The sequence below is a fragment of the Typopeltis vanoorti genome, chromosome 5 (assembly GCF_054136105.1).
Source record: "Typopeltis vanoorti isolate ZY-2024b chromosome 5, IOZ_Tvanoo_1.0, whole genome shotgun sequence".
Taxonomy (NCBI): domain Eukaryota; kingdom Metazoa; phylum Arthropoda; class Arachnida; order Uropygi; family Thelyphonidae; genus Typopeltis; species Typopeltis vanoorti.
The window spans coordinates 169,613,029-169,629,414 of record NC_143553.1 but is presented as its reverse complement, the minus strand read 5'-3'; the positions used below and the strand labels follow the sequence as shown (position 1 = coordinate 169,629,414).

The 16,386-nt window shown below is 37.1% G+C and overlaps 1 protein-coding gene across 7 annotated transcripts in view; it reads left to right on the top strand.

Moving 5' to 3' along the window:
* Nucleotides 1-16,386, top strand: part of LOC150107050 (tRNA-splicing endonuclease subunit Sen34-like) — a 225,015-nt gene that overhangs the window by 100,074 nt on the left and 108,555 nt on the right. For 6 of the 7 annotated variants that reach the window (XR_016548379.1, XM_090393416.1, XM_090393419.1 and 3 more), the window contains one exon: nucleotides 4,000-4,185. The exons of the other annotated variant lie outside the window; for it this stretch is intronic. Coding sequence is in view for 5 of the 6 variants with exons in the window: in XM_090393416.1 (XP_090249542.1) it covers nucleotides 4,000-4,184 (185 nt within the window). In the remaining variant the exon portion in view is untranslated. The remainder of the gene's footprint in view (nucleotides 1-3,999; nucleotides 4,186-16,386) is intronic. 7 annotated transcript variants of the gene reach the window in all.

Sequence of the window (16,386 nt, the reverse complement as noted above, 5' to 3'; positions counted from 1 at the left end):
AATTAAAGGCTTTCTCATAGTCAATAAAAACCAATAAATAGTGGTAATTGATATTCATTAAACTGTTCAATAATCTGCTGTGCAACTTAAATATGGTCCATTGTACTAAAGCACCTTCGAAAGCCTGCCTGTTCTTTTGGTTGTGCTGGGTCTAGAGTCGCACAAAGCCTATGAGCTAAGACTTTTGTAAACCACTGATAGGTTGGTAGTTCAAGTCTTCTATCTCACCTTTTTTATGTATCAAAATTATGGTAGCCTTCTTCCATGGTCTTGGTACATAATTTTTCTTCAGGCATAAAGTAAACAGTTTTGCTAAGATTTTGTAAACTGTTTCTGCACCTGTTTTTAGAAGTTCAGCTATAACTCCATCCTCACCTGCAGCTTTCCATTTTGCAAGCTTTGGATGCTCAACATAACTTCTGGTAGAATCTGTGGTACTTCAGCTGTTTCATAGCTGTCTTCTTGATATGATGAAGTAAGTTTGAGCGCGGTTAGTAGTTGGAAGGGAACCAATCGTTCGATGCTGTTGGCACACTCTCCCTTGATGAGTCTTTGGACTCCCTGGAGGTGTCAAATAATAATAATAATATTGAGTAAAATTCTTCAACTCTTTTTGCTATAGCATATCTATCTCTGGCATCTATTTATTTATTATATTATATTATTTATATATATACATATATATTATATTATTATTTTAGCTATATATTATTATTATTATGTGACACCTCCAGGGAGTCCAAAGACTCATCAAGGGAGGGCACCTACTCTACAACTCTCCGTTTCCACCACTCAATCCACCAACCGCAACTACCTTCATCATCTACACCAACACCATCTATGCCAAACCACCACCACCACTAGTATTTTCACAGACAATCACAAACATCCATGCCCACAGTGAGATTCGAACCTGCAGCTTTTTGACTGGAGAGTAGATACGCTAACCACTCGACCAACCAGGCCAGCATGTATTTATACGTATCTATATATTGTAGATAAGAAGTCGGTTTTTATACCAGTACATAAGAAAGGTGATATGAAGGCATGCAAGAATTATAGAACTATTAGTTTGATATCTCATGCAAGCAAAATTTTATTAAAGATCATGCTAAATAGGATTGAGGCCAAAGTTGAGGCAGAGATGCCCGAGGAACAAGCAGGTTTTAGGAAAGTTAAGGGCACCAGAGATCAGATCCTTTGCCTTAGACAGATCATAGAAAAATATAAAGAATTCAGACTCCCTCTGGTAATGTGTTATTTAGACTACTCTAAAGTTTTTGACTGTGTTGAGCATGTCAAATTGTGGGAAGTAATGAAAAGAATGGGTTTTCCTCAACACACTATCAGGTTGATAGCCAACTTGTATGAGCAAGAAGCCACGGTGGTGGAGTGACTGACTGGCTTCAAGTTGGAAAAGGAGTTAGGCAAGGATGTTTACTTTCTCCTCACTCGTTTAGTATATATGCAGAGGATATAATGCGCGAAGCATTGGATGATCTCAGGACAGTAATTAGGATAGGAGGTAGATTGATCAGTAATCTGAGGTATGCTGATGATATAATACTCCATTGTAATGACATGGAAGAACTAGGGATAATTTTTGACAAAATTACAAGATCAGTAATAACAGAGGACTTCAACTCAATCCTAGCAAGACAAAGATCATGGTTCTCCAAGGAAAAACAAACAGAGAAGCTCTTGAGAAACAAGTGCCTTAATGGAGAAAGAATTGAGGAAGTCAGCAAGTTTGAGTACTTGGGATCCATTATTAATGTGAAGAATTGCTGTTCAGAAGATGTCAGAAAAAGGTTAGGAATGGCTGAAACAACAGTCAGAGACCTGTCTAAAATCTGGAAGGAAGGATGGATCTATCTCCATGGGAACAAAGTTGAGGATTTTGGATGCAGTTGTTTTTCCAACAGTGACTTATGGATGTGAGACTTGGAACCTAAAGAAGTCAGATAAGAAACAGATATCTGCTTTTGAGATGTGGTGTTACAGAAGGCTGTTGAGGATATCATATACTGAAAGGCGTTCAAATGAATGGGTGTTAGAAAAGATCAGTAGAACTTTAAGGCTCCTTAAGGATATTGACAAAAGAAAATTAAAATATTTTGGACACATAGAAAGGATGGAAGGAGGACTTCTCAGAACAGTAATAGAAGGTAAAGTTCCTGGAAAAAGAGGCAGGGGTAGAACATCAACGAGTTGGATGGATGGCATGTGTGGAGTGACTGATCTTCAGAGAGTTGAGGCTGCGAGAAAAGCAAACAACAGGACTACATGGCGAGGCTTGGTGTGGAACATGGTAGTAGTATATTGTAAGATATGACCCTTAGCTTATCTGTGGTATTGATGTAGACATACTGGCTACTGAATTAGAAAACTTTATTCATTGTACAATGTCATTTAAGCAGCGTTTATGCCAGTGGTTCCCAAACTGTGTGCTGTGACACCGCAAAATATTCCAATATTTTCACTTAGCCCACAAGGTTTTAGAATCTGACCATGAAGATGTTGATGTATCGTACAAAAAATCAACGTGGAACAGGAAATGAGGGTGGCTGTGTCATTTGATTGCAAGATTTGACATGGGCAGCAAGCAACAGGCTCATTCGTCCCACTAATTATGATTTATTTATTCAATGATTTGATTGTTCAAAATATGTACGTATTTAATACTTTTTACCTAAATTGTTTATAAGTTTGAAATACTTGTTTCATTTATTTTTTTTTTTAACTTAACCAACCTAACTGCACACTGCCACTGTTAGGTGGGTAGGTCTGTGTTCTACTTTGGGTGCCGTGGAAAAATCCTGATACACTAAGGGCGCCGTGAACTGAAAAAGTTTGGGAACCACTGGTATATGCAAAATACTTGGTCATGTATATCACCATGTGTCATAGGCAAATAATTAAGAATGCTGCTGGTCAGTAATCATCAATAGTGTTAATAACAATGGGAAAAATAAAGGGGCTTGATAAATGGCTTATTGTGGATATCCCTCTGGCTGAAGCCAGATTTTGAAAATGGCAGAGCTGACTAGTTTCTCAAAATTTGAGATCTTGGGTGTTTAATCAGTGGAAAAATAACGCACATTGTTTTTCTAAGAGGTGTAACTATGGTCATAAGACTATCAGGAACGATATTGGCATCATCTGAGAAAGCTTGTATGTGCAAACAGAACTTCCTCTATGCAGCAATTGACCGAATCATTTAATGAAGGCTGTCCCAAACCATATTTCACTGAACTATGCACAGGGAATTGAAGAGGAGTGGTATTGGCAGTCACATGCCTATACGAAAATCAGATTTTTACAAAGAACTGGAATGTTCATCTACAGTGGTGTTAGGAGCACTGACTGAAAGACTGGAAAAAAAATGCGGGAGCACTATGAAGAAATGAACCCAGTTTGCCTTGTAAACAAAACTTAAAGGTTCTGGAGGTGATTTCCTGATATTACTGGAAGATCTGAACATTGTTGCCAATCAGGCTCATCGTGCAATGTTGACTTTTTATCTGTCAGGCGACGGTTGTTTCATGATCAACAATGCTACTGTCCATTGTGCAAGAATTGTTCAGTAGTGGTTTAGCATGCATAAATGACAGCAATTTCTGCCATCTTCCCTGGCCTGGCCAGGCCACCACAAAACCCAGATCTTAACCCCATCGAGAACGTATTAGACATATTAGAAGAACAGATCTGGGAGCAAAGTCCTCTTCTCTCAGATATGCGCAAATTAAACAACTGTCTGGTGAATGTATGCTGCTGATGCAATCCAACACTTTGTGGAATCTATGCCGCATACACACTGTAATTTGGGCTAAAGGAAGTTCAACACAGCATTAAATAAAAGTTTCTAATTCACTGGCCAGCATGTGTAGAAAAGTGTTATTTACATGAAGTTAAAATAATCTGTTTGATTTTAATATATATATATATAGATAGATAACTTGTTTGATGCAGATTCCAAGAAAATCATTTATTTTATAGGTGATCCAATACAGTTTCATGCTGTGTACATTGTAGTTTGTATTCCGCACACAAAGGAATTACGGGCAATTGATCTGGTGGTCTGGGGAAGGCTTGGAACCCAGGTGAAGAAAACTGTTCTCCTGGGAACATTAAAACCAGAAGGAAATGTGGATTATATTTCTTTACAGTGGGCTGGAAACTAAAGTAATTGCATCTTCACATAATGTACATAATATTGTAGTAATACAAGAATCCAGGCTATTTATAAGCAATTATATAGGTGAAGTGGATACTAGATCCAACATTATTTCAAAGCAGAATGTTTGTAGAAACTACGAAAGTTGCGTAAGTTGACCTGAGAGCTTACGAGAATACAATCCTTGGCATCCCCAAGTTGCCTTAGCTTGCACTACTTAAAAGACATGAGTTCTGCCTAAGCATTCATATATTCACCTTTTATTAGTTCATTTGATAAAGGTTTCACTGGCCTGACAGCTGTTTTGAACTGATTGGTTATCTTCAGAAACCAGGCAGAAACCTTAAGAGAGCAAAAACTCTTGTTTAATAATTAAGTTGCACTCTGAGTAGGTAAGCAATAAATGAAGTCATAAGGCTTCATTTCGGCAGTGTAAAATTACTTAGGCAAAGTGGCTACTAGATCCAACATTGTTTCAAAGCCGAATGTTTTTAGAAACTATGAAAGTTTCGTAAGTTGACCCGAGAGCTTACAAGAATACTTATTTATTACTGCATTTGGTAAAGGTTTTTTTAAGTCGCTGAAATAAAGCCTTATGGCTCTTCCTTTAGTAATTACTTTTACGACCGAACAAGAGTTCACTTACGAAAAATACATTTCTCTGACATTTCGATTTCCTTAGCATGAAACAAGAGTTTTCGCTCCTTAAGGTTTCTGCCTGGTCTCTGAAGAGAACCAACCAGTTTGAAACAGCTTTCAAGCCAGTGAATATCAAATGCACTAATAAAAGGTGAATATATGAACACTTGGGCAGTGCCTATGTCTTTTAAGTAGTGCAAGCTAAAGCAACTTGGGGTTGCCGAGAATTGTATTCTTGTAAGCTGTCAGGTCAACTAACGAAACTTTCATAGTTCTACAAATATTCGGATCTAGTATCCACATTGCCTATGTAATTTTACATCAACGAAATTAAGCCTTATGGCTCATTTAGTAATTAGTTATAAGCGAAATGAATTTAATACTTTAATTTGGAAAAGGTATAAATAACTGCAGTTTGTTGTTTTCATTCATAACTTAAAGATAAACAAGTGACTTTCTGTCCATTAAACAGGAAATGTGAATGTAAACTTTTAAAGTATTTGGTTAAGAGATGAAAACAGTACACCAATTTAGGTTATTTAAGAGTATGAGAAAACTGATTAACTTTCTCTGCATATCAAATTCAACTATGATTACCACAATGTCCAGAAAATCCAGCATAGAAACTGTCTTCATAAAGAAAAATTAAAACTATTTTATCCCAAACAGCAAGCTTACAACTTTAATGAAGTCGTTTCCATCCTATAGTCTCATCAGAGAAAATGATCAAAGGTTATGCAAAATACTTTCTTTCATCTGTAAGCCACCAACCATACTTCCTTTGGCTGAAGAGAACACAAAAAATACATAAAAAAGTACCTACAGTGTAACTGAGATATTATTTGACAATACTCTCCAAATCAGTGTATTGGCTGAGAAAGCAATACACTGATTTGGAACAATTTTAAAACAATTCATATTCAAAATCAGTTTTGTGAGGTTAGAAGCCCCTACTACTTCCCTGGGGATATATCAGTAGCTAATGCTCAAAAATTAACTTCATAATTAACTACACACTGAAATCTGACTAATTTGCTAGTAGTAATTTGCCATTTCAGTGACTGAAAATTGTCTAGCAGCTGCTAGCCCATCATCAGTGTGAACACTTGCCAAGATGACTAGAATGTGTATATGGTTAATTGTTCATATGAATGGCTTCATCTTTAAGCAGATATGCTACTGATAGGTAATTTCTATCCATGCAATCAAGCACTTTACTTCCTTTAATAGATATAAAAGTGAGCCGATCATCTGCAGAGCTAAAAATGTATCTACAGGAAACCTACATATGAACACAAATATCTTCAAATGCTATTTCACATAATTACAAACAAATTACAGTGGAACCTCAGTTGTCGAATGGCTCTGTTCTCGAACAATTCGGTTCCCGAACATATTTTCCGAACAAAAAATGCCCTGGTTCCCGAACAGGCAAACAGCAACTGCGTGCTGAGCTGTAAGGTGGGAAAGCATCGGCCTTCGTTCAGTGCAGACACCTGCTCAAATTTGCAGTGAGTTCTCTTTATTTTCTTTGTGTTTTGTTGTTTTTTTTTCATAAATTATTATTAATTAAGCCACCTTGGGGCCACAGAAGAATAGTGATAGCAGCAAAGTGAAAAGAAAAGTTGTTAGAACTACGATAGAGATGAAAAAAGAAATCGTATCCAAACATGAAAATGATGTTCATGTCTCGAATCTTGCTATGCAGTAAGGTATGGCGAAATCAATGATATGTACAATACTCAAAAATAAAGAGGCGATCAAGAGAGCTGATGTTGCAAGAGGAGTGAAAGTTCTTACTAAACAAAGATCGCAGACGATTGAAGAAGTGGAAAAATTGTTGCTGATTTGGATAAACGAGAAACAGTTAGCTGGTGATAGCGTTTCTGAGGCTATAATTTGTGAAAAAGCGAGGCGATTACATGATGACCTGTTAAAGAAAAACCCTGGTACAAGTGCTGATGTGTTCAAAGCTAGTAGAGGGTGGTTCGAGAAATTTCAGAGGAGAAGCGACATACATAGTGTGGTTAGGCATGGGGAGGCAACAAGTTTGAACTGAGAAGCTGCTGAGAAATATGTGCAAGAATTTAGTGATTATGTAAAGGCTGAAGGTTTTCTTACCCAACAAGTGTTCAACTGTGATGAAACTGGCCAATTTTGGAAAAAATTGCCAAAGAGGACCTACATCGCTCAGGAGGAAAAAGCATTGCCAGGACACAAGCCAATGAAGGACAGGCTGACTCTTTTGCTATGGGAAATGCAAGTGGGGACTTCATCAAGCCATTGCTTGTGTACCACTCTGAGAATCCTAGGGTGTTTAAGAAAAATAACGTGATGAAGAGTAAATTGCCTGTTATGTGGAGGGCTAATAGTAGGGCTTGGGTAACCAGGCAATTGTTTATTGAGTGGATCCATGAAGTCTTTGCCCCAAGTGTGAGAAAATACCTTCAAGAAAAAAAATTGCCAATTAGATGCCTTCTTGTGATGGACAATGCTCCTGCTCACCCTCCAGGCTTGGAGGATGAGTCTGATTTTATCACATTGAAGTTCCTGCCCCCTAACACAACCTTCCCTAATTCAGCCCATGGACCAGCAGGTCATTTTGAACTTTAAGAAACTCTACACCAAAGCACTGTTTCAAAGGTGTTTTGAAGTGACCTCTGACACAGAATTAACACTCAGAGAATTCTGGAAATATCACTTCAACATCCTCCATTGCTTAAGTATCCTTTACAAAGCCTGGGCGCAAGTGACTTACAGGATGATGAACTCGGCCTGGAGGAAATTGTCGCCAGACCGTGTAGTAGACAGAGACATTGAGGCTGAGCATGTTGCTCTTGTCGATGATATTGTGTCTCTAGGCAAAAGCATGGGCTTGGAAGTTGACAATGCTGATGTGGAGGATCACAGGAATGAGCTCACCACGGAAGAACTGGAACACCTTCAGAAGGAGCAGCAAAAGATGGAGGAAATGTCTTCAGACACAGAGGAAGGGATTGAGGATGTTCCTATTTCTTTGATCAAAGAAATGTGTGCGAAATGGTTTGAGGTGCAAAGTTTTATTGCAAGATATCATCCTCACAAAGCTGTAACAAACCACATCATAAACCATTTCAATGACAGTGCTATGTCTCACTTCAGAAACATTTTAAAACGCAGGCAAAAAACAAATGTCATTGGACAGATTTTTAGTGACACAGAGGCCCAGTGTGTCTCAAACAGAGTTGAGTGGTGCCAAGAGACAGAAAAGAGAAAAAACCCCAGGACAGTAACCTGATGTTTTTATGGAAGGGGACTCCCCTTACTCACCTCCTTTCACTTATGCCATCAACTCTCCTCTGTATGTATAGTTAAAGTGAAGTTAAATTTTCGTTTTTATTTTATCTATTTATTGTGTTTATTCTTTTTATGTAAGATTTTATGCATTTTCATTATGTTTGTATACGATCTTATGCATGAAGTACTGTTGTAAAGGTTTAAATAAACAATCATCTGGGGTTCGGGAATGGATTAATCCGTTTTACATTAATTCTTATAGGAAAATAGTTTCAGTTTCTGAACCGCCTTCGGGAATGAATTAAGTTCGACAACCGAGGTTCCACTGTTTGCACTGAAAATTTTTTTCACTTGATTATAATATAAATTGAAGATGCCACGAAATTATATTCTTGGTTTCATCCTTTATCCAAATGTAAGCAAAGTGATTTCACATGAAATCACTTCACGACTAGGTTACTTTACTTGTATGTGGAGGCTATTGACTTTGTATCATTTGCCTTAGGATCCCATAATGCGCTGCACATATCCTTAAAGACATGTATAATGCTATGCCTCATTAGCCTCCATATACAAGTAGCCCAGTCATGAAGTGACTTCACATGCAAACTTTGGTTGCTTACACTTGGATAAAGGATGAAACCATGATAATTATTTTTTCAATTTTTAATTTATATTATAACCAATGGAAAATAACTTGAAACATCTATCTCTAATACAGAGTATTATAGTAATAAAGTGTGACAGCTTTTTATATGAAAATATGTCTTCTGCATTACTTCAACTTTGGTATCACTTCTAGGTCTGACTCCCACTGATGAGACTTCAATAAAGGTCAAAACTAATCTGGGTAGTAACCCTTCCCATAATGCATAGCATCACTTGTTTTGCTAGTCTTTCCTCTCCCATTCTGTTTAAGTGACCATACCACCTGAGATTAGCTATGTTAACTGTGTCAAGTTCGTTCCAGTTATCCTCGTTTCAATAATGTTGTAATTGATGCCATCATTTCACTCCTCTAATCTTTCTCATGACTCTCATATCATATCTATGGTCTCCAGTCTTTGGTAAGTGTTTTATTTCTAAACCAGTTCTCAGATCCATAAGTTAAAATTATTTTCAACACTGTCTTGTATACAGCTAATTTATTTTGAATAATATTCTTATTCCATAGAAATTTATTCAGTTGACATCCTACCATATTGGCTTCGCTATAGGTTCTCCATTCACAATGCAGATGATATTTTCAATGTTTCCACCTTGCTTTTGCTGATTTTCATATCATATCTATTGCAACAGTTATCCAATTTAGTCAGAGAATCTTGCAGACTTGTAGATTTATATAGAAGTATAACATCATGCGTATAAAGCAAACATCTGACATTAACATCCCCAGTTTTGATATCAGCTTTAACACTACTTTCCTTCATAATGTGGTCCATATAGATAATGAATAACAGAGGTGTCAGACAAGGATGTACATCCTTGTCTGACACCAGATTTATTATCATACCATCTTCCTGTACTTCTTTCAATTCTAACTGCTGGCTTACAACTCAAATAAAGACTAAGTATTGCTTGATATAATATCCCACTGACACCATACAACTGTAGCGTTTTGAATAACTTTTCTCTTGGCACCTGTCACATGCCTTTTGCAGGTTTACAAAATTTAAATACAGATCTTTGTTATAGTCCCACTATTTGTCATAAAGTGAAAATCTGATCCTGACAGCCTCTATTTGACTTGAATCCAGCTTGTTCTTCACCAAGCTTTCTCAACTGTTTCTCAAGTATACTTGCATAAATCGTACCAGAAACACTCAGCAGGAAAAATTACAAACATAGTACCCACTATGTTTGTAATTTTTAATTTTGTAACACATATATAAACCCTTTTTATATATGAGTACTATGAGAGCTCTACTCCAATCATCCGGAATTTGTCCCCCTGTCCAGGCATTCTGAACTATGCAGTGCAACCACTGTAGGACGTTTATACCTCAATACTTGAGCATTTCTGGTCGAATATCATATACTCCTCCTGCCTTTCCACATTTCAGGCTTTTGATGTTTTTTTCTACTTCAAGTATCAGTATGTATTCTTGATTACATTCCTGTTGAGTGTTTTTTACTACTCAGCTGTCACTGATTGTTTCTTTTAGCAATTTTTCAAAGTAATTACTCTATACCTCAAGAATATCTTTTTCTCCAGTTTTCATGTCACCTATATCATCTCTGATTCCTTTTACAGCACTCTTTCCTCCATTTCTTAGCTTTTTCAACAGCCTCCAGAATATTTTGCCACCTTCCTGATATTTATTTTCTATGTTCTTGCCAAAGTCTTTCCATAATTTTCTTTAGCTAGTTTTACACAGTGTTTCGCTTTCTTACATTTGTCTCTGTATTCTCTAAGAGCACAGACTGACTTATTCACTAGGAACTTTTGATATGCTTTGTTTTTTTCTTCACAGCCTCTTTAATTTCCTGTGTCTGCTATGGAGTTCTGATTTTTTTTATCCTTGCAGACAACCTCACCACATGCCTCTCTGTCTGAATCAAAGTTTTCTTCAGGATTTGCCACTCAATCTCCAAGTTTTGGTTACTGTTTTCAAACTCTCATTTTTTCTTGAATATTGCTTGTGTATTTTGTCTGCATTTCACATCTGAGAGCTGCTCAACTTTTATTCACTTTAAAAATTTCTTACATGTTGTTCTTTTCAATATAAAATTCAATTTTATCCTGCTCAAGACTAAATTGTGATCACTTTCAATTTCAAATCCTATGTATACTCCAGTATCCTGCACCAGTGAAAAAAAAATCACTATCAACAATAACATTGTCTATGAGACTTTTCTTATTCCTTGCCTCTTCTCTCCATGTGAATTTGTGCACATTTTTATGTTGGAACATCATCATCATCATCATCAAATTCCTGCCATGTACCCTCAAGGGGTGTACAGGATATGACAGTACTACATGAAAAAATTACATCATTACTAACTTCCTATCTACAATTTTCCTCCAAATCAGTCTGTTACTTGTCAAGACTCCAACATTATCAGATCTTATATTTCTATTGTCTAAGGCACTTTGTACCGTATCAATCCACCTATATCTTGGTCTTCCTCTGGGTTGTTTTCCTGCCAACCTGGCAGAGAACACTTGTTTTGCTAATCTTTCCTCTCCCATTCTATTTAAGTGACCATACCATCTGAGATTAGCTCTGCTAACGCATTCCTGGATGCTGACAATGTCAAGTTCTTTCCTAATATCCTCATTTTTAATATGATATTGCCATTGATGCCATCTGTTCACGCCTCTAATCTTTCTCAGGACTCTCATATCTGCGGTCTCTAGTCTTTGGTCAAGTGTTTTACTTCTGACCCAGCTCTCAGATCCATAAGTTAAAATTGGTTTGAACACAGTCTTGTATACAGCTAATTTAGTGTTCCGACTAATTTCTTTCTTATTCCATATGAATTTATTCAATTGACTTCCCACGACACCAGCTTTGCTGATTCTGTTGTCTATTTCAATATTTAGTTTACCATCTTCAGTAAAAATTGTGCCTAAGTAGCTGAAATGTTCCACAGGTTCTCCATTCACTACACAGTTGACATTTTCAATGATTCTGACTATTTTCATTGTCTTTGTCTTTTTATTGCTGACCTTCATACCATATCTATTATAACAGCTATTCAATTTAGTCAGAGAATCTTGCAGACTTGTAGCGGATTTATTTAGAAGTATAACATCATCCGCATAAAGCAAAGAGCTGACATTAACATCTCCAATTTTGATATCAGGTTTAATGCCACATTCCTTCATAATGTGATCCATATAGATAATGAATAACAGAGGGGATAATGTACATCCTTGTCTCACACCAGATTTAACATTAAACCATCTTCCTGTACTTCCTTCAATTCTAACTGCTGACTCACAACTCAAATAAAGACTAAGTATTGCTTGATATAATGCCCCATTGACACCATATAACTGCAGCGTATTGAATAGCTTCTCTCTTGGCACCTTGTCATATGCCTTTTCCAAATGGACAAAACTTAAATACAGATCTTTGTTATATTCCCATGCTTTCTCGACTATTTGTCGTAATGTGAAGATCTGATCCTGACAGCCTCTATTTGGCCTGAATCCAGCTTGTTCTTCACCAAGCTTTCCTTCCACAATTCTTCTCAACCGTTTCTCAAGTATACTTGCATAGATCTTGCCAGGAACACTCAGTAGGGAAATACCTCTGTAATTCTCACATTAAGTTTTATTTCCCTTTTTATATATGGGTACTATGAGAGCTCTACTCCAATCTTCGGGAATTCGTCCCTCTGTCCAGGCTTTCTGAACTATGCAGTGCAGCCACTGTAAGACTCTTATACCACCATACTTCAGCATTTCTGGTTGAATATCATCTACTCCTGCTGCCTTTCCACATTTCAAGCCTTTGATGGCTTTTTCTACTTCAAGTATGGATATGTATTTCTGACTGCATGCCTGGTCAGTGTTTTTTATCACTGTGCTGTCATCACTGCTTGTTTCATTTAGCAGTTTTTCAAAGTAATTACTCCATACTTCAAGGATATCTTTTTCTCCTGTTTTCATTTCACCTTTATCATCTCTAATTCCTTTTACAGCACTCTTTCCTCCATTCCTAAGCTTCTTCAACAACCTCCAGAATATTTTGCCACCTTCTTGATATTTATTTTCTATATTCTTGCCAAAGTCCTCCCATGACTTTTGTTTAGCTAGTTTTACACACTGTTTAGCTTTCTTACATTTGTCTCTGTATTCTGTAAGAGTAAAAGCTGACTTATTTGCCAGGAACTTTTGATATGCTTTCTTCTTTTCCTTCACTGCCTCTTTAACTTCCTGTGTCCACCAGGGAGTTCTGATTTTTTTATCCTTGCACACAACCTCACCACATGCCTCTCTGGCAGAATCAATCAATGTTTCCTTCAGAGTTTGCCACTGAATCTCCAAGGTTTGATTTCTGTTCTCAAACTCTTTCATTTTCTTTTCAATAATATTTCTGTATTTTAGTCTACAGTTCACATCTGAGAGCTGCTCAACTTTTATTCGCTTTAAAACTTTCTTACATGTTATTCTTTTCAATATGAAATTCAATTTTATCCTGCTCAAGACTAAATAATGATCACTTCCAATTTCAAATCCTCTGTACACTCTGGTGTCCTGCAGCAGGGAGAAAACATCACTATCAACAATAACATAGTCAATGAGACTTTTCTTATTCCTAGCCTCTTCTCTCCATGTGAATTTGTGCACATTTTTATGTTGGAACATGGTGTTAGTAATAACCAGTCCATGTCCTGAGCAGAAATCCAACAGATATTTGCCGTTATTATTAGCTTTGCTCTTTTCTCCAAATTTTCCCAAAATATTTTTGTATGTCTCACAATCATTTCCTACTCTACTATTTAGATCCCCAACAAGGACCAACTTTTCCTTTTTCATTTTGTCAGTTGCTTTTTCTAAAGCCTCAAAAAATTCCTCCACCTCTACCTTAGTAGAACCTTCTGTGGGACCATAGGCACAAATAAGTCTCATTGTCCAGTTCCCCCATTCTCATATTTGCCCACATTACTCTACTTGAGACTGACTGCCATTCAAGAAGATTAGCCTCGTATTTTGTGTTGAATACTATGGCTACTCCTTCTTTTCCTTGATTGTCATTGCCTGAATATAACATTTTGTATTTATTGCTCAGAAAGATCTCACCAGGTTTTGGTCTTTTTTGTTTCAGTCACCCCTATTATGTCGATCTGGTACTTGTCTAATTCCTCAGCTAGCTCCATTTCTTTGCCATTTAGGCTTCTTACATTGATAGTACCGATTTTTAACTCTGGTGATGTTGAGTTGTGGTTTGTTTTCAGATTTGTTCCAGTAGTTGACTTTTCGCTGTTCGCCCTGGTTCCCTGGCGAAAACAATGGGGGCCTTGTTTAACCGGGCGATGCCCCAGCCGGCATGAAATTTTGTCATGTTGTACCATCATTTTTTATTTTGGTTTAACCAATAAGAATACAATTTGGTCGGCTAAATCCCAAATTGCCAGCCCATCCTCGTTCGTTCAGTATCAAAGTAGATACCCAACATGTTGGAACATTGTGTTAGTAATAACCAGTCCATGTCCCGAGCAGATTTCAAACAGGTATTTGCCATTTTTATTACCTTTGCTCTTTTTTCCAAATTTTCCAAAAATATTTTTGTATGTCTGACAATCATTTTCTACTCTGGTATTTAGCTAGTTTTACACAGTGTTTAGTTTTCTTACATTTGTCTCTGTATTCTCTAAGAGCACATTCTCTTTTCCTTCACTGCTTCTTTAACTGCTTGTGTCCACCACGGAGTTCTGATTTTTGCCACTCATTATATGCAAAACACGATATTCAGTGGAACCAAACCAAAATGTTACACAAAAGTTATTTTGTGCTGGAAAGAATTTATCAAAGAAAGCTGTGAAGCACACACGTTCAAAAACCCAAACCTGAACAAAAGCAATTGCCTAAAACTTTCTCAATTGTGGGAAGTTATACTAATACTCTTCATTGATGTGTTCCTTAATTTGTAATTAATTTTTTGTTTGTATTTAAAAAATAATTAAAATTATTTTAATTTAAGTTATTTTGAATATCTATTAATGCAGATGGAGCTATTCTCCTGCAGCCAGTAGTGCACATAATATCATGGCTTTCAGTTGAATTGTTCTTTTTTTTTTTTTATCTAATAATGGTATTGACATTCTCGTGGAAAGGCTTAGATGTTGGTTATGCATTTTTTACTAAGTAATTTAAGGAAATTACAATGTCAACTAGGATATACATCAAAATAAATTTTAATATACTTCAATATTTCGGCAACGTCACGTTGCCATTTTCAAGAAACTTAAGAACAAGACATGTGCACGCAGGCACAACAAACAATAAATGAAGAAGAAACAGGAAGCTATTATTTCTCCTAAAGTCCTGATGGTGCCCCCTAGCAGGCAATGTTGGTATTCTTGGGCGATTGGGCTGAAGGTCTTTTGATATAGGTTCCCAAATTTGAGGCAGTCTCATGCAGCCAAATTTGTTGAGGTTTGGATTGTTTCTTAGGACTGAAGCTGATTCCATGAAAAGCCTTTCATATTTGTATTTACTACGGTGTACTATCGTGGCTTTCTTAATGGCACATTTTCCATATGTATACTCCCAAAAATACATAAGGAAAATGTGCCATTACGTCCCATAGTGGATGGCATTGATTCCCCTACATGCAAACTAGCTAAAGATTTGGCCAAAGCTCTCTCACACTATACTGGCAACACACCTTCACACATAAAAAAACTCAGCCCACTTCAAAGCCAGCATAGAAAACCTTACACTTAAACACACTTACATAATGGTCGGTTTTGATGTCTCCTCCTTATTCACAAATGTCCCACTCAAAGAATCCTTAGAGCTAATCCAAGCTAAATTTCCTCCCGATATCACTGGCCCTTTTTCAGTTCACAATGAACTCGGGCTATTTTGTTTGGCAAGGAAAATTCTACAAACAAATAGAGGGGACAGCCATGGGTTCTCCGCTCTCCCCACCCTTGGCCAACTTTAACATGGAGACTTTTGAAGAGAAAGCCTTAAATTCTGCCCCACAAAAACCAACCATTTGGCTTCGCTATATTGATGATGTGTTCGCTATTTGGCCACATGGCTCCGATGCACTCCTCTCTTTCCTAACACATATAAACAACCAACACCCAAGAATCAAATTCACCGTGGAAGAGGAAAAAAACAACTGCCTTCCTTTCTTAGACACACTAGTCACCCACCAGCCTGATGGGACCTTGGTTTTCTCAGTTTATAGAAAACCCACCCACACAGGCAGATACATCCACCAACAATTCTCCCCCCCCCTCCCTCACAACAATATGGAGTCATTAAGACACTACACAACAGAGTTAAACTTATCTGTTCAAATGACAATGCCCTAACCACAGAATTAAACCACATTCTCAACACTTTCTCAGCCAATGGCTACCCCCCAAAAAAATCCAAAAAATATTGAAACCAATAAACCACAACCCCCCCTTCCCTCCCTTCACAACAAGGATTACTCTAAATCCATCACCATTCCCTATGTCCGAGGCTTGGAAAAAATTACAAAAATCCTAAAAAAAAAAAAACTTAACTTCTTGTTACAGACCATATAAAAAATTGGCATCCCTTATCCGCTCTACTAAAGACCAACCTCCCCCCCTTCCCAGACCTACCTGGTGTATAC